At 44.9% G+C, this 27,832-nt stretch overlaps 2 protein-coding genes across 2 annotated transcripts; both read right to left on the bottom strand.

The window, feature by feature from the left end:
* Positions 1–5,761: 5,761 nt before the first annotated feature.
* Positions 5,762–11,337, bottom strand: NCR1 (natural cytotoxicity triggering receptor 1; the record flags this gene model as incomplete). Its single annotated transcript, XM_081216944.1, has 7 exons — positions 5,762–6,227; positions 6,355–6,402; positions 8,034–8,081; positions 8,358–8,636; positions 10,725–11,009; positions 11,135–11,221; positions 11,304–11,337. The coding sequence occupies 7 exons, from the start codon at positions 11,335–11,337 to the stop codon at positions 6,040–6,042; spliced, it is 969 nt and encodes a 322-aa protein (XP_081073070.1). The 3' UTR covers positions 5,762–6,039.
* A 6,447-nt stretch (positions 11,338–17,784) lies between these two features.
* On the bottom strand, positions 17,785–26,329 carry FCAR (Fc alpha receptor; the record flags this gene model as incomplete). Its single annotated transcript, XM_081216945.1, has 5 exons — positions 17,785–18,014; positions 20,711–20,998; positions 23,082–23,366; positions 25,663–25,698; positions 26,296–26,329. The coding sequence occupies 5 exons, from the start codon at positions 26,327–26,329 to the stop codon at positions 17,785–17,787; spliced, it is 873 nt and encodes a 290-aa protein (XP_081073071.1).
* Between the last annotated feature and the right edge of the window lie 1,503 nt (positions 26,330–27,832).

The following is a 27,832-nucleotide window of genomic DNA, read 5'->3' as shown; positions in this document are numbered from 1 at the left end:
GTTCGATCCCTGGTCTGGGAGCTAAGATCCCACATGCCTCGCAGCTGAGAAACCAAACCATAAAACAGAAGCAGTAGTTTAACATATTCAAGAAAGACTTAAAAAATGGTCCACATCCAAAAAAAAAAATCTTAAAAAAATAAACCCGTAGGATGACATCATGAGCTCATATATTACTAAGAAGAGCTATTGTTCCCTCCTTTCGGCAAATGTAAGGTGAAAATAGAAAGGACATGTCTTGCCTCAGGAACACAGGTGTTAACGGAGGTCGAATTTGGTCCTTCCCCACCTGACTCTGCCGCGCACCTGGTGTGTGAAACGGGATGACGGAAGCAGGCAGGGAGGGCAGACTGGAGACCCAGTCTTAGTGTTGTAATGGGGAAGATGGAGGACCTTGGGGGTAAACACAGGGGGAAGAGAGGCAGGGCTGGGGTAGGGGAAGGAGATGCCATCTCAGCCTTCAAACCTCGCCTTTTCTACTACCCATGAGACCAGGATACAGTAGCATCAACCTGCAGAAACAGATCACCAAACGTGAGGGCACCTTGAGAAAGAGAGACAGGTTAGACCAGTGCTGTGATGGAGTGATGAGTGTGCCTGCTTAAAAAAAAATATATATATATATATATATGATTCAGCCATGAGAAAGAAGGAAGGAGATTTTGCCATTTATGACAAAAAGAATGGGGCTTCCCTGGTGGCGCAGTGGTTGGGAGTCCGCCTGCTGATGCAGGGGACACGGGTTCGTGCCCCAGTCCGGAAAGATCCCACATGCCGCGGAGCGGCTGGGCCCGTGAGCCGTGGCCGCTGAGCCTGTGCGTCCGGAGCCTGTGCTCCACAATGGAAGAGGCCACAGCAGTGAGAGGCCTGCGTACCGCAAAAAAAAAAAAGAATGGACCTTGAGGGCATTATGCTAAGTGAAATAAGTCAGAGAAAGACAAATACTGTATGATATTACTTAAATGTGGAACCTAAAAAACCAAACTCGTAGAAACAGAGAGCAAAATGGTGGTGCGTAAAGGCTGGTGGGTGGAGGAAATGGGGAGCTGATGTTTAAGGGTACAAGCCTGCAACCAGTAGACAAATAAGTCCTGGAGAGCTAATGCACAGCATAGTGATTACAGACAACAGTATCCTATGATCAGGTCTTCATTATTCCAATTCTTCCCATCACAAACAGGAAGTGGCAGTTATGTGACCTGATGGAGTTGTTAGCTAATGCTACGGTGGCAGCCCTTTTACAAAGCAACACATTGTATACCTTAAACCTACACAGTGTTCTATGTCAATTATATTTCAGTGAAAAGAGAAACACTTCAGTTTGCGACAACAGAGGCTCCGAGGTCTCTTGATGTCGCCCCAAATGTATCCTTTTCTTACCACACCTATCACGGTTCATCTACAATATCAACGCCGGTGGGTGGGGTTGAGAGCAAAAAGGGTCCCCTTTGTCCACCCAGGTGCCCAATTTACAAACTTCAGAGTTTTTTTTTTTTTGTTTGTTTTGTTTTTTTTTTTTTTTTTGCTGTACGTGGGCCTCTCACTGCTGTGGCCTCTCCCGTTGCGGAGCACAGGCTCTGGACGCGCAGGCTCAGCGGCCATGGCTCACGGGCCCAGCCGCTCCGCGGCACGTGGGATCCTCCCAGACCGGGGCACGAACCTGTGTCCCCTGCATCGGCAGGCGGACTCCCAGCCACTGCGCCACCCGGGAAGCCCCAGAGTTTTTTTTTTTAATTGGAGTACAGTTGATTTACAATGTTGTGTTAGTTTCAGGTGTACAGCAAAGTGAATCTGTTATACATTTATCCACTCTTTTTAGATTCTTTTCCCGTATAGGTCATGAGAGAGTACTGAGGAGAGTTCCCTGTGCTATACAGTAGATCCTTATTAGTTATCTGTTTTATGTACAGTAGTGTGTGTGTGTCAGTGCCAGTCTCCCAATTCATCCGTCTCCCCCTTACCTTCTGGTAACCATAACAAACGCAGACTTCTTGTTGACCCTGCCACTTGCCCGCCCATCATGTCTAAACAATACAATGAAGTATGGCTTCTGTGCCTGAAATACGTCAAAGGTGTCTACCTTCTCAGAGTGGTTATCGACTTTCACCTGGAATGATGTAGGAGCCTCCTAACTGATCTCACTGGATATGTTCCTTCTTATTTTTGAATGGAAACAAACTTAGCAAAAGAAGAATACAAAGGAATTTTCTAACTGGGACAATGAGTATCTACAAAAGATTATAGCAATTAGCTTACTCAATGGTAAGATATTAAAAATATTCCCCATAATATTGGTACTAAGAACAGGGCACCTGCTATCACCACTCCTATTGATTAATGTACTGGAGGTTCTAGCCAGGTCATAAGAGAGTAAAAAAAAAAAAAAAAAAAAAGAAAGAAATTAATTTTGGAAAAAAATCCTAAAAATGTTTGAATCTAAAAATAGTCTTAAATAGTCTAAAACTGTTAAGATTAAGTGAGCTTTGCAAGACACATTCCATATAAAAAATCACTTTTATTTTTATACTACCAGCAACCAACAGAAGCAATAAAATTATTTAAAGAATGATACCACTTACAAAATAAAAGCCATGTAAGTAGGGATCTCTCTGGAGGTGATGTAACTAGTGGGTATTTCTGGTGGTTATCTAACAAAAGATACACACATTCTCTACATAGAATACTACAAGATATTATTTAGAGAAGTTACTGAACATGAAGTTAAATGGTGAAATATACCACATTTAAGGTTTGAAACTTCCAAGGATGGAAAGATTGAAGAGATGATGATTCTCTGTAAATTGATCCGTAGCTTGGATACAATCTCATGTGAAATCCAGGTGGGTATTTTGTGAAAACTGATACCCGAAAGTTAGTATTGAAATCCAAAGCATGCAGAATAATCAAGGCAATCTTGAAAAATAAGGACAGCGCTAGAGACTATGTTACCAAGTCTCAGGACCTACGTGTATCTGTCACTCACAGCTGGACCTCCATCTGGGTTACCAGTATTACTTATGGAACCTGTATCATCCTGGGTGTCAGCACTAGAAATAGGTGAGCCATTCTCAACTCTTCTGTCTCCCCCACCTACCGTGCTTTTGTTTTCTTTGCATATGTCCTTCTTCTCACTGCAACCAGAAGGGTCTTCATACAGTGTAGAAATCATCGTATTACATCCATGATCAAAATGCTTAGTGAGCTCCCTTTGCCTTAAGGATAAAATGTGCATTTATTTATGTGGCTTCCATGGCCATGCTTGATCTGTCTTCTGCATATGCCCAGCATCATCCACAGCTACTCTTTGCTGTCACAATCAGAGCTCTAGTTATACTGGATGTTTTCACCCTCTGTCTTACATCTGAGCCTTTGGATACATTGGTACAGACAGCTGCCATCTTCCCCTTTCTTCACCCCTGCATCCCCCTCAGTGTCTCTGTATAATGGAATCGTTCACAGGAAGGGGCTCCAAGGGCATCCTCTAGTTCCTCTCTCACAAGACATTTATTTTCTCACTTCTTTAGGATCTCTACTCCTGGACAACAAATCCTGTTATGGTGGGGACAGTGTTCGCCTTGATGTGTTGTCCTCTCACCAGTGCCTGACACATAGTAGGCTCTTATAACAAGGACTGGAATTGCTTATTACAGCTCTGTTACCTTTCACTTCATTGGTAATGGAAGTACCAATATTCAGCTTGCCACAGAGCTATTTGGAATAAAGGCTACATCCTCCACCTCCCTTGCATGTAGGTGCAGAGAGTTTCCAGTAAATCGTCATCACAAACAATCGGCCAGTACTTTACCCCCACCCTTCTCCCCTCCCCTCCTCTCTCCTTCCTTTCTTTCTCCCCATGCTTCATTTTGCGGTCTGAAATACAAGCCACGTTCAGTATTTCAGAAAGAGCATTGCAATACTTAACCATCTGGCATTGACCCAGTGACCAGTTTTGGAAGATTTTAACTTGGACTGCTAAGGACAACAGTAGGGCCATGGTGGTAAAGACCCCTCCATCCCCTTTAGGAGGCTCCTTCGCCGAGGTCAAGCCCTGCCTTTATATCTTGACCCCTAAAATACTTCTGCCTGACCCATTTTTTTCCTTGAGACTCTAGGTTTCTTGCCATAAACTAGAATATGGAAAGTTTGGCATGTCCTGAACCCACCCCAAACAAGTCCATCTCATCTTGAGATGAAGAAGACTATAAATGGGTATTAACTAGAAAGTCTTGGACCTTAGAACACCTGGTAGATGAAGACCAGAAAGAAGAAAATTCTGTATTGGGGCCACTAGTAATGAGGTAATAATTGGTATGAGTTTTTTTTTTTTTTTTTAAAGTAGGTGTTTTTAAATTTATTTATTTATTTATTTAGGGCTGTGTTGGGTCTTCATTTCTGTGCGAGGGCTTTCTCTAGTTGTGGCAAGTGGGGGCCACTCTTCATCGCAGTGCGCGGGCCTCTCACTATTGCAGCCTCTCTTGTTGCGGAGCACAGGCTCCAGACGCGCAGGCTCAGTAGTTGTGGCTCACAGGCTTAGTTGCTCCGCGGCATGTGGGATCCTCCCAGACCAGGGCTCGAACCCGTGTCCCCTGCATTAGCAGGCAGATTCTCAACCACTGCGCCACCAGGGAAGCCCTGGTATGAGTTTTAATTGCCCTTAGTATCAGGAATAATAATGGTTACCATGCATTGAGTAACTTACACATGTCAGAGCTTATGCTGGTTTCTAGATATTCTTTTTTTTTTTTTTTTTTTTTTTTTTTTTTTGCGGTACGCCAGCCTCTCACTGCTGTGGCCTCTCCCGTTGCGGAGCACAGGCTCTGGACGTGCAGGCTCAGCGGCCATGGCTCACGGGCCCAGCCGCTCCGCGGCATGTGGGATCCTCCCGGACCAGGGCACAAACCCGTGTCGCCTGCATTGGCAGGCGGACTCTCAACCACTGCGCCACCAGGGAAGCCCTCTGGATATTCTTGATCTCCAAATCTTCATGTTATCCCTTTGAAGTTGGAATTAATATTCGCTGATATTTAACAGAAAATGCAGATTTAAGAATGAATTTGACCTGTGTAAGGTGTCACAATATTGAGAGGAGGCAGGGACCCACATAATGGGTTGACCAAGTAGAAACTCTCAAAAGGAGAGCGTTTGTGATGCCCAGACAACATTTCAAGGACCATACTCAGGAGTCTCAAGTTCCAAGTGGCACTCTGACCCCATTTATATAGCCATTTGCTCAACATATATTTCCTGAGAACTCTCTTGAGTAGTGAACTACGAACACAGCCATTACACCTGACATCAATTTAATTCCCATGAGTTCACAGTCGATACAGGACAATGGATACGTAGGCAGTATTAGGATTCAAATGCTGTTGTAGAGAATTACATGTGCTTTGGGACTATGAAAGTAGTATCTTAAGTCAAGCTGGAGGATTTGGGAAACCATCTTGGAGGAGATGATATCTACTAGAAGACCCAAAGTACAAGGCAAGGTATGGATAAAGAAGTGGAGAAGAAGAAATCCTGCAAGGGCATAGGATAGAGGGAATTGGGGCATGGCTGCCATCCAGCCAGGACACATTGGTATCGATGTGCTGTTTGTTTATAAGCCTGCATCTCCATTGACTGGTTGTTGCCTCTCCGGCTCTTGTTCCGTTTGATAAGTGCACCTATTCTGTACTGGTGGTTAAATATTTTGGATGACGTGCAGGAGACAGCAAAGAAGAAAGAGGGATAAAGACAAAAGTAGGGAGGAGATATTCCCACGGCCATGCCGTTAAAGATGTTTTCAGGAAAGACCAGAGTGGTTAAAAATTTGGTTCGCAGGAAGCAAGTGCAACAGTACTTAGAACCTAGAAGAGACAATGGGTTTTGCCTACAGAAGAAATTTAGCGCTTTCATCCCCAACCCTCTGCCAAACTCCATGCCGTTCTCCCGTAGTTTTCCGCGATGACTCTCTCCTCCATGGGCTCAACTCGGAGCTCCCACAGCCCAAGGTCAGGGTCAGCTTGCAGCTTTACCTGTGGCCACTGCATCTCTTGGTCATTTCTCCAGGGCTCTTTGTGCTCTGAACCTTCTGCACTCCTGACTTGAAGCCCTGCTGGCTCTCTCTTGAGGCTTCTTCCTGTGAAGCCAGTCTTTAACCAGGAGCCACACGAGGGCCACCAGGACCAGGAAAACTAGGCCGATCCGAAGGAGATTGTGGGCATTGTGATCCCGGAGGACAGGATCTGGGGTCAGAAGAACAAGAGTGATCGCTCACAGGAACCTACCAAGACCACTTCACCCCATCTCTCTTCCTCTCTCCTTTCCCGATCTTATGTCCTTTAGTGCCTACAGCCCCCGCTGCTGGCTTACCTTCCTGGAATTGGGTCTCTGTGGTTAACATGTAGGCGTCCCAGTGGTCTGCAGAGGATAAGGAAAGAGGAGACGTGAGGAAAAGAGATGATGTGGCCTCTTCCATCCCAGGCTCTCCTACCCTTGGATATACTCCCTGACGTTCTATAGCTTTTCTAGGTCCACCCCTCGCACTCCAGGTCCCAGTGGCTTCATCTGGCAGGTGGAGTGGAAGAGGGAAAAGACATACTGTATAGCACAGGGAGCTCTACTTAATGCACTGTAGTGTCCTCAGTGGAGGGGATATATGTATATGTACGGCTGATTCATTTTGCTGTGCAATAGAAGCTAACGCAACATTGTAAGGCAACTGTGGTCTGATAAAAATTAATTAAAAACCAAACAAAAGAAAACAAAAGACAGACAAACCAGAGGAAGAATTCAGCTCTAGGACTAATAAGCGTGTGTCTCCAGGCATATCTTCTGTGTGAGCCTCCGTTTCCTCATTAAGTCAATCACCATCCTTTCTTCTTCGTCCCACTAGTCACGTCATTCAGTCTTTTTTTTTCTATGATTCTATATATACGGCATTCTTTTTTTTCACACACACACACACACTGTATTTTATTTTTACAAGAGATAAATAAACTGACACCAAGCATTGCAAATGGATGACCACAACAAAAGCAACAATGATTGCAATTTCCAAACACGAAACACACTCACACTATGTTATGATATTGACATTCAGTCCAGTAATCCTCCACTGTACGTCATTCAGTCTTAACCAAACTTCTTCAAGGTCCTAAATGAGCTGCCCCAGCCCACCACACCCCTGCCATCCCCCCTCTGACATCATTTCCTGTCCACTGGGCTCCTGGCTGTTCTTTTATCACCCTGCCCATCTTTCTGCCTTAGGGCGTAGGCCTAAGGACTAATGCCCTCAACTCTTTCAGCTCTTCCCCCCCCCCCCCCGCCCCCAGTACACAGGCCTCTCACTGTTGTGGCCTCTCCCATTGCGGAGCACAGGCTCCGGACGCGCAGGCTCAGCGGCCATGGCTCACGGGCCCAGCCGCTCCGCGGCATGTGGGATCTTCCCAGACCGGGGCACGAACCCATGTCCCCTGCATCGGCAGGCGGACTCTCAACCACTGCGCCACCAGGGAAGTCCTTTTTTTTTTTTAAAGTCATTATTGAATTTGTTACAATATTGCTTCTGTTTTATGTTTTGGTTTTTTGGCCACGAGGCAGGTGGGATCTTAGCTCCCCGGCCAGGAATCGCACCCCCATCCCTGCATTGGAAGGCGAAGTCTTAACCACTGGACCGCCAGGGAAGTCCCTCAGCTGTTTGCTTGGAGCCTCCTTCTCTGTGAGGCCAGTGTGGATGACTCTGCTAAGTGCCGCTACCTGCCCTCTTCCCCACGCCTTAATGCCGTGCGTTCTACGTTGTCTTTTTCCACACCGTCGTTTCCTCCTTGTGTGCTATGTCATTGGTTGATGTATCCTGACTTTGACTCATGGCCTGCCTTCTCCCGCTAGAATACGAGTGCCACACAAGCAAGGATCTTTGGTTGACTGATAGAACGGTAGTTCACAGCATACGCTGTACACTCAAGGGATATTTTGAACGAATGCCAGGTTTTTAGTGTCACTGGGAGGCTCTGAGTCCTTCCCCAAGTTTAGAAGTACGTGTTACTCACCAGAAGAGGTGTGCTCTGTGGGCGCAAAGGTGGTGTCCCCGGCATCTCCTGGCAATGGAGACAAGGAGAAAAATCAAGGGATCTGGTCTTCCCACTTATTCTCTGCACTCCGCCCCCCGCCCGCCATCTCTCTGGCGATATTCCTCATGCGCTATCAACTGGGCCTCTGGGAAATCAACGTGGATGAGGGCATTGGTGAAAAGTACCCTCTGTGCGTCTTCCCACCTGCCTCTTTGCTGCCTCTCTGCTGCCTCTCTTATCATTGTTTGGGGGTCAGTTAGGGATCCAGAAAGGACATGGGGTAAAATTGGGGGGTGTCCTCACCTTTGACCAGGAGCTTCACGGGCTCACTGGGGAAAGACCATGCATGTTTGTTATAGGAGCCAAAACATCTGTACGTGCCTCTGTGAGCTGTGCTCACAGGGCCCATGGGGAACTCCGCCTGCATATTCCCATATCTGTGCTGTGGGCGGCTGGATCTTCCCTCCTTGAGCAGAAAGAAGGTGCTTGTTGCTGTTTCTAGGCGGCAAAGGAAGGTCACTTTCTCTCCTGAGGTCACCTCAGGTCTGGGTTGAACTGAGAGGGTGGGTGTGTCATACAGTCCTGCGAGAGAAGGTGGCTGGTAGGTAAAGAACATAATTTTTTTTTTTTGGCCAGGGGGCATGTGGGATCTTAGTTCCCCAACCAGGGATTGAACCCACGCCCCCTGCATTGGAAGTGCGGAGTCTTAACCACTGGACCGCCAGGGAAGTCCCGGGAAAGAGCATCTGTATCCTGCTTCCTATATCCCCCATCCCTCTTCTCCTTAGGACCGGGATATCACTCCCCAGAATCTTGGTCTCTTCTTCTGTCTCCTAGATTTGTCTCGGTCATGGACATACCCTCCCCAGTCTCTCCCTTCACGAGTGAGACATTTGCTCCCCTAGCTTCCAGGAGTGTTAAGATAAATCTCTTTCTAGTGATACAGATGAACTTACTTGCAAAGCAGAAATAGAGGCACAGATGTAGAGAACAAATGTATGGATACCAAGGTGGCCGGGATGAATTGGGAGAGGGGGATTGACATATATACACTACTGAATACTATGTATAAAATAGAGAACTAATGAGAACCTACTGTAGAGCACAGGGGACTCTACTCAATGCTCTGTGGTGACCTAAATGGGAAGGAAATCCAAAAAAGAGGGGATATATGTATACGTATAGCTGATTCACTTTGCTGTACAGCAGAAACTAACACAACATTATAAAGCAACTATACTACAATAAAAATTAATTAAAAAAAAGATGAATCTCTGGGAATTGCCCTACATCATTGGTCCTCAGCGTTTGGTCCTTGGGACCAGCTACATCAGCATCGTCGGGAACCTTGTTAGAAATGCAATTGCCAGGCTGTACCCCAGACCTACTGCATCAGAAACTTAGGAGAAGAGCAGCCATCTGTGTTTTAAAACATTATTATCACTTTTAGTCGTAGTAAAATATACATAAATCTACCATCTTAAGTATTTTTAATTGTACAGTGCTGTGGTATTAAGTACATCCACGTCGTTGTACAACCATTATCACCATTAGTCTCCGGAATGCTTTTCACCTTGCATAACTGAAAGTCTGTGCACATTAAACACTAACTCTTCATTCCCCCTCCCCCCAGCCCCTGGCAACCACCATTCTACTTTCTGCCTCCGAATTTGAGTATTTTAAGTACCCCATGTAAAGGGAAATGTACACTTATTGATCCTTTGATGACTGGCTTATTTCACTCAATATAACGCCCTCAAGTTCATCCATGTTGTATCGTGTGTTAGAATTTCCTTCCTTTTTAAGACTGAGTAATATTCAGTTGTATGGATGGACCACATTTTCTTCATCCATTCATTCACTGATAGGCAAAGGATGTTTCTACCTTTTGGCTATTATGAATAATGCTTCCATGAACATGGGCTTACTGAAGTCATCTGTGCTTCTACAAGCCCTACAGGTGATTCTGATATCTACTTAAGTTTGAGAACCATATCCCTCAACTGGAGGGAACCATCTGACCCAAGATTACCTGGCCTGCCAGTCACCTGAACCCCATTTACTTTGTCTTTTTTCCATACCACCATTTTGCCCTCACATGCTATATAATTGATTTGAATTTCCTGACTTTGACTCATGGTCTCTCTTCTGCTAGAATACAAGAACCACAAAAGCAAAGGTATTTGTCTGCAGTCTCCCTAAGAGTGGTTCTCAGCCAATTACTGTTTGATACAGTGGGGGGTACAGAGCTTCCAGCCTCATTTCAAGACTATTCTGAAAGGCCATCCAGGTCCAGAGTCCCACATTTGCTCGGCCGAGGTCTCAGCTGAAGCTGCATCACAGTCCAACTTCCCCTTCTGCCCAGCCTGTCCCCCTCACTCATCACAGGTGTGGTGTTTGAGGCCACTCCACAGTAACCCCCTGTGTGTACAAATATCCATCTCAGAGCCTCTTTTCTGAAGAACCTGAGACAAATCTGCTTCTAGGACATAGAGACAGTTCTCTAAAGATAATCCCTGTAGGAAATAATCAACCCTCTACCTTACCCTCAAGACAAAAACTAGTATCTGAGTGAGGCTTGGAAGAGAGTAAAGGAGATGAATAAGTGATGACCCTGCCCAGGAGTCAGACTGAGGAGTTGACTCTACAGCTATGCAGTGGGACAGTTACCTGTTACCACCAGATCCAGAGGGTCACTGGGCTCTGACCAGAGCTCCCCACTTCGATAGAAGCACCTGTACTGCCCTGCAGTCTGTGAGGTCATGGACGGGATGGGGAACTTTACTCTGGTCACCGTCCCAGGTGACTTCAGTCTCTCGAAGGCAGAAAGGCCTCCCTCAAAGCGCAGTTGGTACTCAACGGCCTCGTGAGTTCCTTGGCACCAGATGATAGCCAGTTTTCCTTTTGGAATCATGAAACTGGGTTTGGCCCAGATGACAGGTTTCGAGAGAGTCTCTGGAAAGGAATCAGAGGCTGGAGTTCCAGATAAAGCCCCTGCCCACCCTACTTCCCACCCAGCTGCTGGTCTCAAGCCCTCCTAGCAAGCCAGAGCCCCTGCCCTCTCTTCCAGTTGTGCTCAGGTGGATACTTAGCCTCAACCCAGACTCTGGGGCTTTGAAGGAAGGACTCACGCTTCTGGGTGCTGGTCCTCTGGCTCAGAGACAGCCCTGGAAAACAGGAATTATGAGATACATTGCCCCATCCACACTAGAGCCCTGAATTCCGTCTTTCTTCCACGCAAGAACTCACCAAGAAAGAGAAGGGCCACAAGTGTAGAAGGCATAGCTCAGATCCTGCCTGGCTCATACGGAGAGCTGGGGGGAGACTGAGTCCTGCAGCCCAGGGAGAGGCGCAGGATGTGGTGAGTGAAGCCCAGCGCCAATCACCACGGGACTTTCACACTGACTTTTTTATGAGAAAATTCAAAGATCTCCCCCCACCTCTGGCCATCGGGTATAAGGAAAGGAAATGGTCCCCATGACACATCTGATCATACCTGTGGTTTCTAACCAGAACCTCTGATAGTTGTCTGCCTGAACTGAAACTCATTTCTGGGTCAACTTCTAAATTTTGAAATATGGACATTATGCCCAGGGAAGGCATAGGGTAGTGTGCAGAGCAAAAGCCTTAGGATCATTGAAAAAATAGATGTTTGGGCTTCCCTGGTGGTGCAGTGGGTGAGAGTCCGCCTGCCGATGCAGGGGACACGGGTTCGTGCCCTGGTCCGGGAAGATCCCACATGCCGCGGAGCGGCTGGGCCCGTGAGCCATGGCCGCTGAGCCTGCGCGTCCGGAGCCTGTGCTCCGCAACGGGAGAGGCCACAACAGTGAGAGGCCCGCGTACCGCAAAAAAAAAAAAAACATAGGTGTTTAACTTTGGCTCCCCTGTGTACATTCATATGCTTGGATGTTAACTGGCTTCATCAGAATGGAATGATAATACTGCCTTCTTCAAAGATTTGTTACAATGTTTCAATAAATAATATATATATATATATTTTTTTTTGTGGTACGCGGGCCTCTCACTGTTGTGGCCTCTCCCGTTGCGGAGCACAGGCTCCAGACACGCAGGCTCAGCGGCCACGGCTCACGGGCCTAGCCGCTCCGCGGCATGTGGGATCTTCCCGGACCGGGGCACGAACCCGTGTCCCCTGCATCGGCAGGCGGACTCTGAACCACTGTGCCACCAGGGAAGCCCAATAAATAATATTTTTAAGCAAAAATATATTTTATTTGTTACATAATGACATTCCTTTAGTCTGTTATAAAGCAGAAATTAAATATTAAAATATTAGGTACTTTAAAATATTAAGTACTTAAATATTAAAATATTAAGTATTAATATTAAAATATTAAGTAATATAATATTAATATATTAAGTACTTAATATATTTAAAATGCAAAATGTGTCCATTGTTCTTTTTTTAAGGGTCTAAATAATTTTAAATTAATTAATTACTTAACTGAAGTATAGTTGATCAACAGTATTGAATTTGTTCCAGGTGAACAGCACAGTGATTCATTATTTTTGCAGATTATCCTCCATTATAAATTATTACAAGATAATGGCTGTAGTTCCCTGTGCTATATAGTATATTCTTGTTGCTTATCTATTTTATACATATTAGTTTGTAGCTCTTAATCCCATACCCTTTATTTGTCCGCACCCCCTTCCCTCTCCCGTTTGGTAACCACAAGTTTATTTTCTATATCTGTGAGTATGTTTCTGTTTTGCATATGCATTCATTTGTATTATTTTTTAGAGTCTACATATAAGTGATATCATATAGTACTTGTCTTTCTCTGTCTGACTTATTTCACTAAGCATAATATTCTCTAGGTTCATCTATGTTGCTGCCAATGGTAGAATTTCATTCTATTTTATGGCTGAGTAATATTCCACTGTGTGTGTGTGTGTGTGTGTGTGTGTGTGTGTGTGTATCACATATATCACATCTTAATCCAGTTGTCTGTTGATGGACACTTGGGTTGCTTCTGTGTCCTGACTATTGCTGCTGTGAACATTAGGATGCATGTATCTTTTTGAATTAGTGCTTTCATTGGTTCCGGATGTATACCCGGGTGTGGAATTGCTGGATCCTATGGTAGTTTTATTTTTAATTTTTTGAGGATCCTCCATGCTGTTCTCCATAGGGCCTACACCAATTTACATTCCCACCAATAGTGTAGGAGGGTTACCTTTTCTCCCCACCCTCTCCAGCATTTATTATTTGTAGACTTTTTGATGGTGGCCATTCTGACAGGTGTGAGGGGGTATCTCAGTGTTGTTTTGATTTGCATCTCTCTGATAATTGGAGATGAGCATCTTTTCATGTGCCTGTTGGCCATCTGTGTGTCGCCTTCCCTGTATCTGTGGTGCACTGGTAGGTAGTGTGGACCCTCGCCTGTTTGACTGTCAGGCCCTGCCTCGTGTGGTGGCTGTTTACCCACTGGTGGGCAGGCCCAGGTCCCAGGGTGGCTTCTTGTGGGACCCCAGGGATCCTGGGGCTGGTGGTGTCCCACTGTGGATGGTTTCCTTTGCTGTGCAGAATCTTTTTAGTTTTATGTAGTCCCACTTGTTTATTTTTGCTTTTGTTGCCTGTGCTTTTGGTGTCATAGCCAAAAAATTTATTGACAAGATCAGTGTTGCGGTACATTTTTTCTTATGTTTTCTACTGGGAGTGTTAGTGTTTGGGGTTTTATGTTTAAGTCTTTTTTTAAAAAAATTAATTTGTTTATTTATATATATATATTTTGGCTGCGTTGGGTCTTCGTTACTGCATGCGGGGTTTCTCTAGTTGCGGCGAGCGGGGGCTACTCTTCATTGTGGTGCGCAGGCTTCTCGTTGCAGTGGCTTCTCTTGTTGAGGAGCATGGGCTCTAGGTACATGGACTTCAGTAGTTGTGGCATGCAGGCTCAGTAGTTGTGGCCCACGGGCTTAGTTGCTCCGCGGCATGTGGGGTCTTCCCCGACCAGGGCTTGAATCTGTGTACCCTGCATTGGCAGGAGGATTCTTAACCACTGCGCAACCAGGGAAGTCCCTATGTTTAAGTCTTTAATCCATTTTAAGTTAACTTTTATGTGTGGTGTAAAAAAGGGTCGAATTTCATTCTTTCACAGATGTTTTCTTCCAGTCTGTGGCTTTTCATTTCTCTTGATACTGTCTATCACAGAGTAGAATTTTTAAATTTTAATCAATCCCAGCTTATCGATTTTTCCTCTCATGGATCATGTCTCTGGTGTTGTGTCTAAAAAGGCATCACAAAACCCAAGATCGTCTATGTTTTTTTCTAAGAGTTTTGTAGTTTTCGTTTTACATTTAGGTCTGTGATCCATTTTGAGTTCACTTGTGTGAAGGGTGTAAGGTCTGTGTCTAGATTCATTTTTTTGCATGTGGATGTCCGGTTGTTCCAGCACCATTTGTTGAAGAGAGTATCTTTGCTCCACTGTATTGCTCTTGTTCCTTTGTGAAAAATCAGTTGACTATATTTATATGGGTCTATTTCTGAGCTATGTATTCCATTCTGTTGATCTATTTGTCTATTTTTTGGTCAATAACACACTCTCTTGGTTATTTATAGTAATTTTTGAAGTTGGTGTGGAAATGGGGGCGAGTGCTGCCCCCGCATCACATAATAGTAATGATACTTTCCTCCTCTATTTTCTGCTACGGAGCTCACCAACTCAGAGTGGAACAGTTTATTCCAGCAGTGTGCAAAGATCTGAAGATAAAATCATCTTGAGAGGCAAGGTTTCTGGTAACCAGACTTGAAAACCATTTCCTATGTGTAGGCACTGTTCTGAGTGGCTGGCATCATTCATTCATTGAATTCTCATGATAACCCAATGAAGTTGATAGCATTTACTCCACCATTTCCAGATAAGGAACTGAAGCACAAATAAGTTAAATAAATGCCATGTTTTATCCAGCTCATTAGAGGGGTTGGGTGATCATCTTAGGGGAATATGCTCTGAACCTGGAGTGTTTTTCCTGGACACCACATACTAAGGGCAATCATGCCATCCATTCTCCCTAAGTTTGTCTCTGGTTTCTCAGGTACTTCTCTGTATCTATTTAGTCCAGCCCCAGTTTTCACCTTAAGCTCACACCTGTGCTCCTAGGACTATCCCCGTATGCACACTGTAAGCCCTGTTGGAGATGATGGATTTCAAGTCATGACTCAACCACTGAGGTTGAGTCATTTTTGATCATTTAATGATCACTTTTAATCATTTTTGATACTTGAAGAAACTCAACTTAATTGAGATGTAATTTACATACTATACAATTTACCATTTAAAGTGTAGAATTCAGTGGTTTTTATTATATTCACAGAGTTGCTCAACCATCACCATAATCTAATTTCAGAACTTTTTAATCACCCCCCCCCAAAAAAAACCCCTCCAATACCCACTAGCACTCACTGTCCAATACCCCCTCACTCTCCCAGTTTTGGGCAACCACCAATCTACTTTCAGTTTCTGTAGACCACAAAGAACTTTTTAAAAATTGTGGCAAAATATACATAACACAAAATTTACCATTTTAACCATTTTTAAAAGTTTTTTTTATTATGGTAAACACCTCCACATACATGAAACTTACCTCCTTCACCATTTGTAAGTGTACAGTTCGGTGGCAGCTAGGACATGTACGTCGTCATGCAATCATCACCACCATCATCTCTAGAATTGTTTCATCTTCCCAGACTGAAACTCTGTATCCACATATTCATATCATTATCCAAATCATACCATTTCTGAGCCTCTGTCTGCTCGTGTGACATGACTGTCACATGATTGATTGAATTAAAATTGATTAAATGAAAATTCACGGCGTTACAGCTATGCTCATATAAATGAAACGACCAGCATAATGCCTGACATAGAACTGAAAGTCATGTATATGGGAAAATAACCTAAAAAAGAGTGGATATATGTATATGTATAACTGATTCACTTTGCTGTACAGCAGAAACTAGCACAATATTGTAACTCAAGTATACGCCGATAAAAATTTTAAAAAAGACAACTTAAAGTCATGGATTATAAGCCGCCATACACCTTGCCCTTAAGCAAAGGCCTTATACTTAACTTAAATCAGTCTAATACATAAACTGCCAAAGGCTAATGCACTCACTACTCAATGTCTGAAATAAGAAGGCAAAGCCGAATTTATTATTACTGTAGTAGGGAGAGTTATGCTGGCCAGACACAGTGTCTCCGAGCAGAGCCCACTGCTGATCCTATACAGGGTTTTTGGGAAATGTGGATTTTCAGGGGCTCTTCTGGTTTGAACGTTATCCGTAAAAGCATGTTTGTTCGAGTGAGTCTTATTTTGATTGGCTGTCTCTCACCGGTGTGGTTACTGGAGTGAACCTGTTTCTGATTGGCTGTTAGAAGCAGGGAGCTGTCTGATTGGTTGAATGGTCAACGTGAGTGGTCATTGACGGGTTATAAACCCATTCTGGTGGCTACTTGTCATCGTGGCTACAGAAAAATCAATCCTTTTCCTAGGAGTGCAGGACCCTTTTATTCTCAGAGCCCCTTTTCCAGACGAGGCCCTACCATAGACAAAACCACGTATGTGAAGCTAATCTCTTCCCTCTCTGGGAAACAGGCTGCATTGCATTTCTCTGGTCGATTTGGATCTGATATAAAGACTCTCATCGGTCCTCCTCTGCAGCTGTGGCACTTCCTTGTCGTTTATTTGGCTCAGTCACTAACATTTCCTTGTTTATCTGGCTCAGTCACTAACTTATTTACTCATGATCTCAATAAATATATCCAGTACGTCATGTTTTCTGGACGTCATGATGCATACTACAAAAAGATGAATCGATAGACTAAGTAGCTTAAAGTACTGAGATGATCCAAAGGAGATGCTTGTTCCGCTGCTTTCACAAGTCTGTTTACTCTGCGTTGGAGGCATGAGATATTTTGAAGTGGGTTAGTTTCATAAGAACAGGAGAGCCTTCTTAAGAGTCGGAAAAGCCTGTGTTAACACACATGTTACTGTAGGGAAAGCTAGAAGCACAGTTGTGTCGTGGAATATATGGTATGTTGAGTGGACAGTATTCATAATTAATTATTAGCATTCGTAATTAATGGAATTCTAGGTGTTAAGGTCTTCTATCAGGAGGATGTAATGGTATTTGGTGCTGATAAGTTCAAGACAAAATGAATGTATGAGCCAGAACTTCTGTGCAGGAGGGGTGAAAAACAGTCAGCAAGGAGAATTGAGAATGCTTTGCATTATTTTTTTTTTATCACAGGAAGAGTTAAGCAAAGATTATATTGATAATTCTTTTTAAAAATATTTATTTATTTATTTGGTTGCACTGGGTCTTAGTTGCGGCAAGTGCGCTCCTTACTTGCAGCTTGCTGGCTCCTTAGTTGCACCACGTGGGGTCCTTAGTTGCGGCAGGCGGGCTCCTTAGTTGTGGCATGCAAACTCTTAGTTGCACGATGCATGTGGTATGTAGTTCCCTGACCAGGGATTGAACCCAGGCCCCCTGCATTGGGAGCGTGGAGTCTTATCCACTGCGCCACCAGGGAAGTCCCTGTACTGAGAATTTTATCACCAAAGTCTAGCAGGGTGGGCTGCAAATATATCAGATTCATATAAGAAAATACCATTTGATTGGTTTGCAAAGGGATCCAAGCTTGTTAGTTCTCCCTTGTGCTCTCCTTGTAGCTTTCCAGGACTCCACAAGTGCTGGCTGTTGTATTCAGTGCCTGGTGTCTACCTGGTGACCCTTTGGAGTTAGTCCAAAGGTCCATTCTGTCTGAGTTTTTTGTCTACTGCAGCTCAGTTCAGGCAGATCTTGCTGGGCTTCCTCGTGTGGAACCTGATGGCCAAGCCAATTTTCAGCCAGAATGGCCAAGAGAACCACCAGGAGCAGCCCTGCCATGCCCATTCGAATCAAGTTCTCCGTCCTGTAATCTTGGCTTGTGGTATCTAGAGATATAATTAGAAGAGATGAATATCACTGGTCATGTTTCATTCCGTCCCATCCCAAGAACCCTGGAAAGGGAGCTCATTTCCCTATTTGTGGTTTCACTGGGACCCCCTCCTCCACACGTGCATGCATTCATGAGCACCCTACTTCATATTAAACATAGGTCCAAGGGTGTGGTTCCCCGGGGAGTCTTGTAAAAGGGGGAGGGGGTGGGTATGAGCATGTTGTGTTTGCTTTTCATTCCCTCCTCACGTGGCAGTGTCACTGACTGTCTAATCATATCCCTGCAACATCTTCATGGATCCAGAGTCTGAAAGTCTCTCCTCTATGTCATCTTCACCCCACATAACAATGTGTGTTCCTTTCTCACACATGACAAAGGGTACAGGATGGCTGGTATCTGGGAAGCAAGTAGGAGAAGCATTTCAGATAAGCTTAGAGAAAATTTGGGACTTCCCTGGCCATCCAGGAGGTAAGACTCTGTGCTTCCACCAGAGGGGACACGGGTTCAATCCCTGCTCAGGGAACCAGGATCCCACATGCCATGCTGCCGAAGAAACAAAAAACGAAAAACAAAAACAAAACAAAACAAAAAAACAGAACGGAAAAACTTAGGGAAAATTTATCTCCACTATTGTGTGACCTTTCACTAGACATTTCTATTCACTGAACCTTTAAAAAGATTTCTCCATTTGTTTTATGGACTTCATAGACCTCTATTCCTCTCAAGGATGTAGTAAAATAGTGTGAAATTACAATGCTCAGAAATCCTAGTAACTCTCTCCTGTTAAAATACAGAAATCAATTCCAAGTGAATTTGGAATTCCTAATTTCAAAGTGCAAAATGTTTCAAGTTTGAGAAGATAATACAGAAGAGGACCACCTTGATGTCAGATAGGAGGTGGTTTCTAAAACAAGATACATTGATTATCTACTCTAAAGGAAAAGGCTAATAAATTCACCCCTCCTCCACTGTTGCCCAATTGTCCCTGCAACATTCATTGAAAAGACCATTCTGTCTGTATGGTCTTACGGTGCCATGACTATCATATTTGCTTAACTTGTAGAATGACTGGACAAGGTACATAAGAGAGACATATGTGGTCATCCCACTCAGCAATCAGCAGCTGCTTTCCTCTGCTATAACTCTTTGTTTTCTCCCTCTGGGCACAATGATGCGTGCAAACAATATAAAAATGAAAGTTTTTTTTTTGACCACGCCACGTGGCTTGCAGGATCTTAGTTACCCAGCCAGGGATTGAACCCGGGCCCATGGCAGTGAAAGCCCGAGTCTTAACCATTGGACCACTAGTGAATTCCCAAAAATGAAGCTCTTGATAGAGGGTTTTTTTTTTTTTTTTTTGGCTGCACAACACGGCATCTGGAATCTGGTTTCCTGACTAGGGATCGAACCCGTGCTCTCTGCGGTGGAAGCACCGAGTCTTAACCACTGGACCACCAGGGAAGTCCCTTGATAGAGTTTTTTTAGAGTCTTCCTCAGTCACCCACTCTGAGTGGATTCTAGTATTATAGGTTAGTTTCAGGATTTTCAGCTGCAACTAGCCATGTGAAAAAGGAAGTGGATTCGTCAGAGGTTGTGTCTGGCAACTCCTATCTCAACAACACCCCTTAATGTGACTCCAGATGTTGGCCTCTCCTTTCTCAACAGGCCATGTGTTTTCAAAGGACACTGGAGAACTCAAGGAGAGGATGTGGAAGTCAAATGTGATGTGGGTGAGAAGTGCTTCTTCTCTCTCTCTCACTTTTTAAAATATTTATTTTATATTGGAGTACAGTCAATTAATAATGTTGTATTAGTTTCAGGTGTACAGCAAAGTGATTCAGTTATACATATACATGTATCTATTCTTTCTCAAATTCTTTTCCCATTTAGGCTGTTCCATAGTATTGAGCAGAGTTCTCTGTGCTGTACAGTAGGTCCTTGTTGGTTATTCATTTTAAATATAGCAGTGTGTACCTGTCAATCCCAAACTCCCTAACTATCCGCCCCCCCCACCGGTAACCATAAGTTCGTTCTCTAAGTCTGTGAGTCTGTTTCTGTTTCGTAAATAAGTTCATTTGTGTCATTTTTTTGAAGAAAAGATTCTGTATATAAGCGATATCACACGATATTTCTCTTTCTCTGCCTGACTTACTTCACTCAGTATGACAATCTCTAGGTCCATCCATGTTGCTGCAAATAGCATTATTTCATTCTTTTTTATGGCTGAGTAATATTCCATTGTATACATATACCACATCTTCTGCTGGAGAGGGTGTGGAGAGAAGGGAACCCTCCTGCACTGCTGATGGGAATGTAAATTGGTGCAGCCACTGTGGAGAACAGTGTGGAGGTTCCTTAAAAAACTAAAAATAGAGCTACCGCATGATCCTTCAATCCCACTCCTGGACATATATCTGGAGAAAGACATGGTCCGAAAGGATACCTGCACCCCAGTGTTCATTGCAGTGCTTTTACAATAGCCAAGACATGGAAGCAACCTAAATGTCCATCAGCAGAAGAATGGATAGAGAAGTGCTTCTTCTCTCTTCGTGGTCCTCTGAGTAATGACCTCTCCTGCCCCACTGTTCTTTCTCAGTGCATCTCTTTGTATTCCTGCCTGATGCCAAGGCCCTGGACAGTCAGCCAGAGCCCTGAGGAGGAGGACATACGTCTGGGTGGGGGTGCACTTACCTGTGACCACAAGCTCCAGGGCATCACTGGGGGCTGACCATACATAAGGGCTGCCACTGTACCAACTGTAGCATGTGTAGATCCCTGAGAAGCTGAGGTTCACAGGACCCAGAATGAAGTCACCCCAGCGTCCCCCGTTTTGATGCTGTGTCAGAACGGCCCTTCCCTCCTTGCTCAGTGAAAATCTATTGAATGAGATGTATGCTGAACTGCACCGGAAGGAGACATTCTCCCCTGGCAGCACCACAAGGCAGCCATCAGTGGAGAGGGAGGGTTGGTCGTACAAGCCTAGAAGAGCAGAGAGTGAGCTGTTAGCAGGACTTGGTGTCATTGCCCTGTATCCCCGCCACTCACGCTGGATCTGTGCTAAGAGAAGCGAGGAAGCCAACATTTCCTGCTGCAATGGAATGGGAGGTGGTAACATCCCCTTTCACTACTACAGGATCTATATACTCTGTCCCCAGTTACTGTAGATAGATAGAGCTGAGCAAGCAAGCAGATGAGATGCCATCTTCGAGAGATAGCGATGTAGTCTCTAAAGCCAAAAGTGCCACACGATTCTGTTCCCAGTTGCAACGTGTGGGTTTCTCCCCACACCACTGAGCAATTCTGAGACCCCAGCTGGGCATCCCACAAGTCAACTCAGTTCTTTTTTTTTTCTTTTTTTGCGGTACGCGGGCCTCTCACTGTTGTGGCCTCTCCCGCTGCAGAGCACAGGCTCCGGACGCGCAGGCTCAGCGGCCACGGCTCACGGGCCCAGCCGCTCCACGGCATGTGGGATCTTCCCAGACCGGGGCACGAACCCGTGTCCCCTGCATCGGCAGGCGGACTCTCAACCACTGTGCCACCAGGGGAGCCCAAGTCAACTCAATTCTGACACTCTCTCCCTGGCAATAACGTCAGATCCCCCAGGTTTAGTGCTCCAGGTTAAGAGCTCAGTCCTACAACACCTCCCCCACTTCAGACACCAATCAAAAGTCTGGGTTGTCACCTGTGCTTCTGACACAATGGCTACAAATCAGAAGTTCCCAGGACCCAGTTCTTGGGTTCAATTTATTTGCCAGGGTGGCTTACAGAACTCAGGAAACCAGTTTACTTACTAGTTTTCTGGTTTATTATGAAAGCATGTATCAGGAACAGCCAGATGGAAGAGATGCATAAGGCTTCATTACATAGGCAAGACTCTTGAAGTCATTGGCCATTGGTGATTGATTCAACCCCCAGCCTCTCTGCCCTCTCTGGAGGTCAGGTGAGGTGGGGCTGAAAGTTCCAACTCTCCCATGACCCCTGGCAACCAGCCCCCATCCTTAGGTGCTTTCCAGAAGTCACCTCATTAACATAAACTCAGATGTGGTTGAAAGGGATTTCTTATGAAAAGACACCTTTATTGCTCATCACTTAGGGAATCCCAGGGGTTTGGGGAGCTCTGTGCCAGGAACAGAGGATGAAGACCAAACATATGTTTCTTAGGATAAGTCACAATATCACAGGCCATGTGTTGGGGAGAGAGGGAATGGTATGCAGAGAGTTTGAGGAGTTATGGCAGGGGCGGAAGGATCTTCTTTTTATTTTTTGTATAAAAAGCATAGATAGAAGAACCTGGAAACTCAGGGTGCAACCTTCTAGAAACACAGGGTTAGGGCACCCTGAGGACAGAGCTTCAAACTGAGGGCTGGACGCATGCAGCAGGAACATAACTCCCCACTCCTTAGGTATGAGCTGCATATAGTGATTTCCTTCCATATGGAAAGGGAGGGTGGGAGGAGGAGTCATGTTGCAGTGGAGAAACCTGACAAACACTCTCTCAGCCGGGTATGCGAGCTCAGCATCAACAGCCATATTCATTGGTATAGTACGTACCCTTGCTATGATATGATTAAAAATGGCACTGGGCCTTGGTGGTCTTCTTCACCGTGATCCATAGCCCCTGTCTCATCATGAGTAAAACATCAGACAACTTCCAATAGTGGGGCATCCTGCAAAATACCAGAGCAGCACCCCTCAAAACTGTCGAGGTCATCAAAGACAAGGAAAGTCTGAGAAACTTCCACAGCCAAGAGGGAACTAAAGAGACATGACAACTAAATGCAGTGTGGGATGGGATCCCAGAATAGATGAAGGCTGTTGGGTAAACACTAAGGAAATCTCAATGAACTTTGGCTCATTATAGTGTATCAATATTGGTTCATTAATGGTAAGGGGTGTATCATACTAAAGGAAAATGTTCGCACCTGGGTGCTGGGTATGTGGGAACTCTCTGTTGTACCTCCTCCATTTCCCTGGAAATCTGAAACTGTTCTAAAAATAGCATCTCTGAAAAAATAAGAAAGGAAAAAGACCTGAGGGTCAGAGACTGTGGATGTGGCCTCACCTGTCACCACCAGCTCCAGGGCTTCACTATGCACTGACCAGCTGTACTGTTTTCTGTATCGGCACTGATAACATCCTGCAGTATTTGTATCCATGTGTTTAATGACAAACTCAGCTGTCTTCTGAAATCCCAATTTCTTCTCCACCACTTTGTATGTGGAGTTTCCCAGGATCTCCAGTTGGTACAGGTAAGACTCAGGAGTTCCCCGGCACAGGATCTTCACAGACTCATTCCAGGGAATCACAGAACCGGGCGTGGCAGATATGGTAGGAATGGAAAGATTCCCTAGAAGAAAATAGAGCCCACACTCAGGTGGCCTGCCATGGAGAAACCGTACTTCTTTCTTTCACTATGGCGGGGGGACAAATAAATTAAGGTGTGGTGGACTCACATTTCCTGCCTTTAAAATATTTTTTTTAGTAGTTTCTAATTGTGGTAAAATAAAATGTGTTACATAAACATAAAATTTACTATTTAAACCATTTTTTGGGCAAGGGAGGGGGCGGCTGGGGCCAAGTGAGAGTAGCATCGACACATCCACACTACCAAGTGTAAAGTAGATAGCTAGTGGGAAGCAGCAGTGAACCAATTCTAAGTGCACAGCTCAGTGGCATTAATTACACTCACCATATTGTGCAACCATCACGACCATCTATTTTCAGGACTTTTTCATGGTTTCAAACAAAAACCCTATAACCGTTAAGCAGTAACTCTCCACTCTTTCTTTCCTTAGGCCCTGGTCACTTCTAATTGACTTTCTGTCTCTATGAATTTCCCTATCCTATGTACCTTGTGTCAGTGGAATAACACAATATTTGTCTTTCTGTGTCTGGCATATTTTACTTCGTGTAATGTCATCAAGATCCATCCATGTTGTAGCCCATGTCAGAATATCTTTCCTTTTTATGGCTGAATAATATTCCACTGTTTGTATAGACCACATTTTATTTATACATTCATGTCAATGGCTATTTAGGTTGTTTCCACCTTCTGGCTATTGTGAATAATGTTGCTATGAACATGGGTGTATAAATATCTTGTTAGAATCCCTGCTTTCAATTTCTTTTGTTATATATATATGCAGGTGGAATTGCTGGATTGGATATTTAGTTTTTAAGAACTGAAGGATTTTTTGAGGAACTGAATTCCTTCCTTTTTATATATATTTTTTATTCAGGTGAAATTTACGCAACGTAAAATTAACCATTTTTAACGTATGCAATTCAGTGGCATTTAGTACATTCACAGCGTCGTGCAGTCATCACCTCCGTCTAGTTCCATTTTCATTGCCCCGCAGATGCCCCATACACATTAATTGCCCCATACACATTAATCCTACCCTCTCTGCAGCCCCTAGCAACCGCTAGTTGGCCAGGCAGTTGGTTGGTGTTTTGTCGCCATGGTAATCCTTATGAACATGCAGTTCCGCTCTTCACTCTAACGTAAGGGTGCTGAAGCTTGGGGAAGCCGTATCCATTGCTCAAGACCACAAACTGAAGAGTGGTGCAGCCTGGTCTGCAAACTAGGGCTGTCTCACTCCAGTTCCTCTGCTGTCTCTGCAGATGGGGGAGAGCTGTCTCTCCTGCAGCAGTTAGAGAAGGCAGTGTGGGGGACAGCCAGCAAGTGTCCGACGGATATGATGATTAGTTCTGTGAGAGAGGGCGGGAAGGCTGGGACTTGGAAACTCCCGCTCTGGGAGTGCGATTTAAGATGGAACGGGACTTGGAAACGTTTTGGGGTACCCGAGGGTGCGGGTTAGCTTCTTGGCACCAATGCATTCATACGGAGTGGCTTTAAGCGAGTGATTTTGCGTGTTGAAGACTTCTGTCTTTGGCTTTAACCCCTATACAGAAACTAGCAAACAGGGGGAGGGACACTCAGAATCTGCTGGTTCCCTTTGTCAAGGTGTGTCATCTATTTTAGACCTGATGGTGATGTGCTCAACTGCAGCTCTGTGAAGGGGGAAACAAGGGAGTTTGCCGTCCTCAGCAGGATTGTTGTGAAGCAAGACGAACCCTGCAGGACTTCCTTATGTTCACTCACCAGTACCTCCATGTATTTGTTATTCTGAGATACGCAGAGAGATGCCTCCATTAACTCAGCACATTGTTTATCTACTCTCATGGCTTAAACCAGTGGTGCTCAACAGGAGACAGACAATTTTCCCTTCCAGGGGACAATCTGTCAATATCTGGAGACATCTTTGGCTGTCACAATTGTGGTGGAAGATACTATTGGCATGTAGCGGGTAGAGGACAAGGATGCTGCTTAGTATCCTATACTTCACAGGACTGCCCCTAAAACAAAGGGTTATCCAGTCTCAAATGTCAATAGTACCGAGGTTGAGAAACGCTGACCTAAACAGAGGCAAAGGCTAAATCCAGGTCTGAGCACGATGAGTTTGAGGGATCCCGAGATACCACAGTGAGGTAGAAGTTATGCACGGGAAGCACAGCAGAGAAGCTAGAACAAAGAACAAGATTGGAATTCATCCGGGCCTTAGACTATTTCTCCTGCTCTTCAATCCTGGAGCTGCCGTGAGGATATAGGGGGACTGGAGGAGACTTAGGGGAACACTTACCATCCGGTGCCTGAATCTTCTGGCCAAGACAGAGCACTGGAAGAGAGACATTCATGAAAACTCAATCCACAGATTTCCAGTCTTTATTATAAGTCACCCAACATAATGACATACAGGTGTCATTTTAAAAAATGATTTTATTTTTTGGCCACACCGCGGGGCATGTGGGATCTCATTTCCCTGACCAGGGATCGAACCCACACCCCCTGCAGTGGAAGCGTGGATTCTTAACCACTGGACCACCAGGGAAGTCCCACAGGTGACCTTTCTTTCTTCTACAGCAAACATAGTAAACAAGACTCGTCTTTTAGTTTTGTCTTCCAGATTCCAGCCCTGAGGCTCTCATCTGTAGGAGCTCTGGAACCATCATGGGTCTCCAGGCAGCCTGGCATGGGTCGGATGAACCCCACAAGGTCAACTTGACCACTTGATCGTGGAGCCTTACAGGCTAGCGTGGCGTTGGGACTTGGGCAGATGCAGTTACAGATACCTGGGCAAAGGCCATCTCTCCACTAAGGAGATAAGAATCTTCTCGCAGCTCCTGAAATCACTGGTTCTTACATTGAGAGAGACCTTGACTATTTTGGGATCCCCCCACCTTTCCCTCTGAGCCAGTTGCATTTGAGGACTCACCGAGGCAGAAGAGGGTGGTGTCTCTGGGGGCCATGGTTCTGACACAGCCAGCCTCAGCCCTGTTAGCTCCTTGTTGGTGCACAGCAGCAGATGACAGATTCTCATGAGGCAGGAGGATCCACAGGAAGTATGAGAGCAGAGTTCCTCATCAGAGAATTTCTACATCTATTGCTCCACAGGAAGGGTTCCTTCCCAGAGAACTTCATTCTGGGGAGCTCTTGGGTGGACTCTAAGAGGAGATCCGTCTTCCCGTTTATGTTTCAGATGAGAAGTGAGTGTTTTCCTTAACCAGTGTCTAATGGGGCTCAAATTCTTCTTTGGATAAGATCCCACATCTAAATGGAGGAGCTTGGCACAGAATATTAGATGGGTGCCATACAGACAGAGATATTTCTTCATTGATCCATCAGTCAAAAGCCAAGTGGCCTTGGCTGTTATGGATCCACATGTCCTCCCCAGAATTCATGGACCAAGTTTGGGCTCAATCAGGCAGGCAGTGTACTCTTATGCTTTGGATTATCTCAATGCCGGCATGCAGAGGAATTTTTTTTCAGGAGGTATTCACCATCTCTAAAGAAAGAACCTCCTATATCTATATCTGTATTTAAACCTGTAATCTGTAGATAGATGATGGATTGATAGAGAATATAGATTAGATAGATAGATAGGTAGATAGGTAGGATAGGTAGGTAGACAGATGGACAGACAGATAGACAGATAAATTTGGTCACAGATACCTGGCTATTACTAGTTCTTCAAGTATGAGAAGTCAAATATTTCACATCAGACTTTCTACTGGCTGTCTTATTTTCATTGCAAGGCATCACTCTTTTTTTCAACTTTATGGAGATATAATTGACATAACATTGTGTAAGTTTAGGTGCACAATATGTTGATTTGATACACTTCGGTGCTGCAAAATGAGGTCCATTGTGGCATTAGCTAATGCCTCTACCACCTCACATAATTGCCATTTCTTTTTTGTGTGTTTGTGGTTAGATCTACTCTCTCAGCAACTTTTAAATATCGAATATAGTATCGTTAATTATACTCACCATGCTATACATTGGAGCCTTAGAAATTATTTACCTTTTTTAAAATAAATTTATTTATTTTATTTATTGATTTTTGGCTGTATTGGGTCTCTGCTGCTGCGCATGGGCTTTCTCTAGTTGCGGCGAGCGGGGGCTACTCTTCGTTGCGGTGTGCAGGCTTCTTACTGCAGTGGCTTCTCTTGTTGCCGAGCACAGGCTCTAGGTGCATGGGCTTCAGTAGTTGTGGCTCACGGGCGTAGCTGCTCCGCGGCGTGTGGGATCTTCCTGGACTAGGGCTCTAACCCACGTCCCCTGCATTGGCAGGTGGATTCCTAACCACTGTGCCACCAGGGAAGTCCCCAGGTTCATGTTCTTTTTGACACATCAGAACCCCAGGTAGGAGGTAAAAATTAAGCAGTAAGGCAGGGACTACAGCACCTCTCAGTGTCCATCCAGCCTATGCCTGTGGATGGGGGGCAGGGCAGGGGCTCATCTCCTGCCAT

Source organism: Mesoplodon bidens (assembly GCF_964165515.1).
Source record: "Mesoplodon bidens genome assembly, chromosome: 18".
Lineage (NCBI taxonomy): Eukaryota > Metazoa > Chordata > Mammalia > Artiodactyla > Ziphiidae > Mesoplodon > Mesoplodon bidens.
The sequence above is the reverse complement of the archived record's forward strand: the minus strand, read 5'-3'. Positions and strand labels throughout refer to the sequence as shown.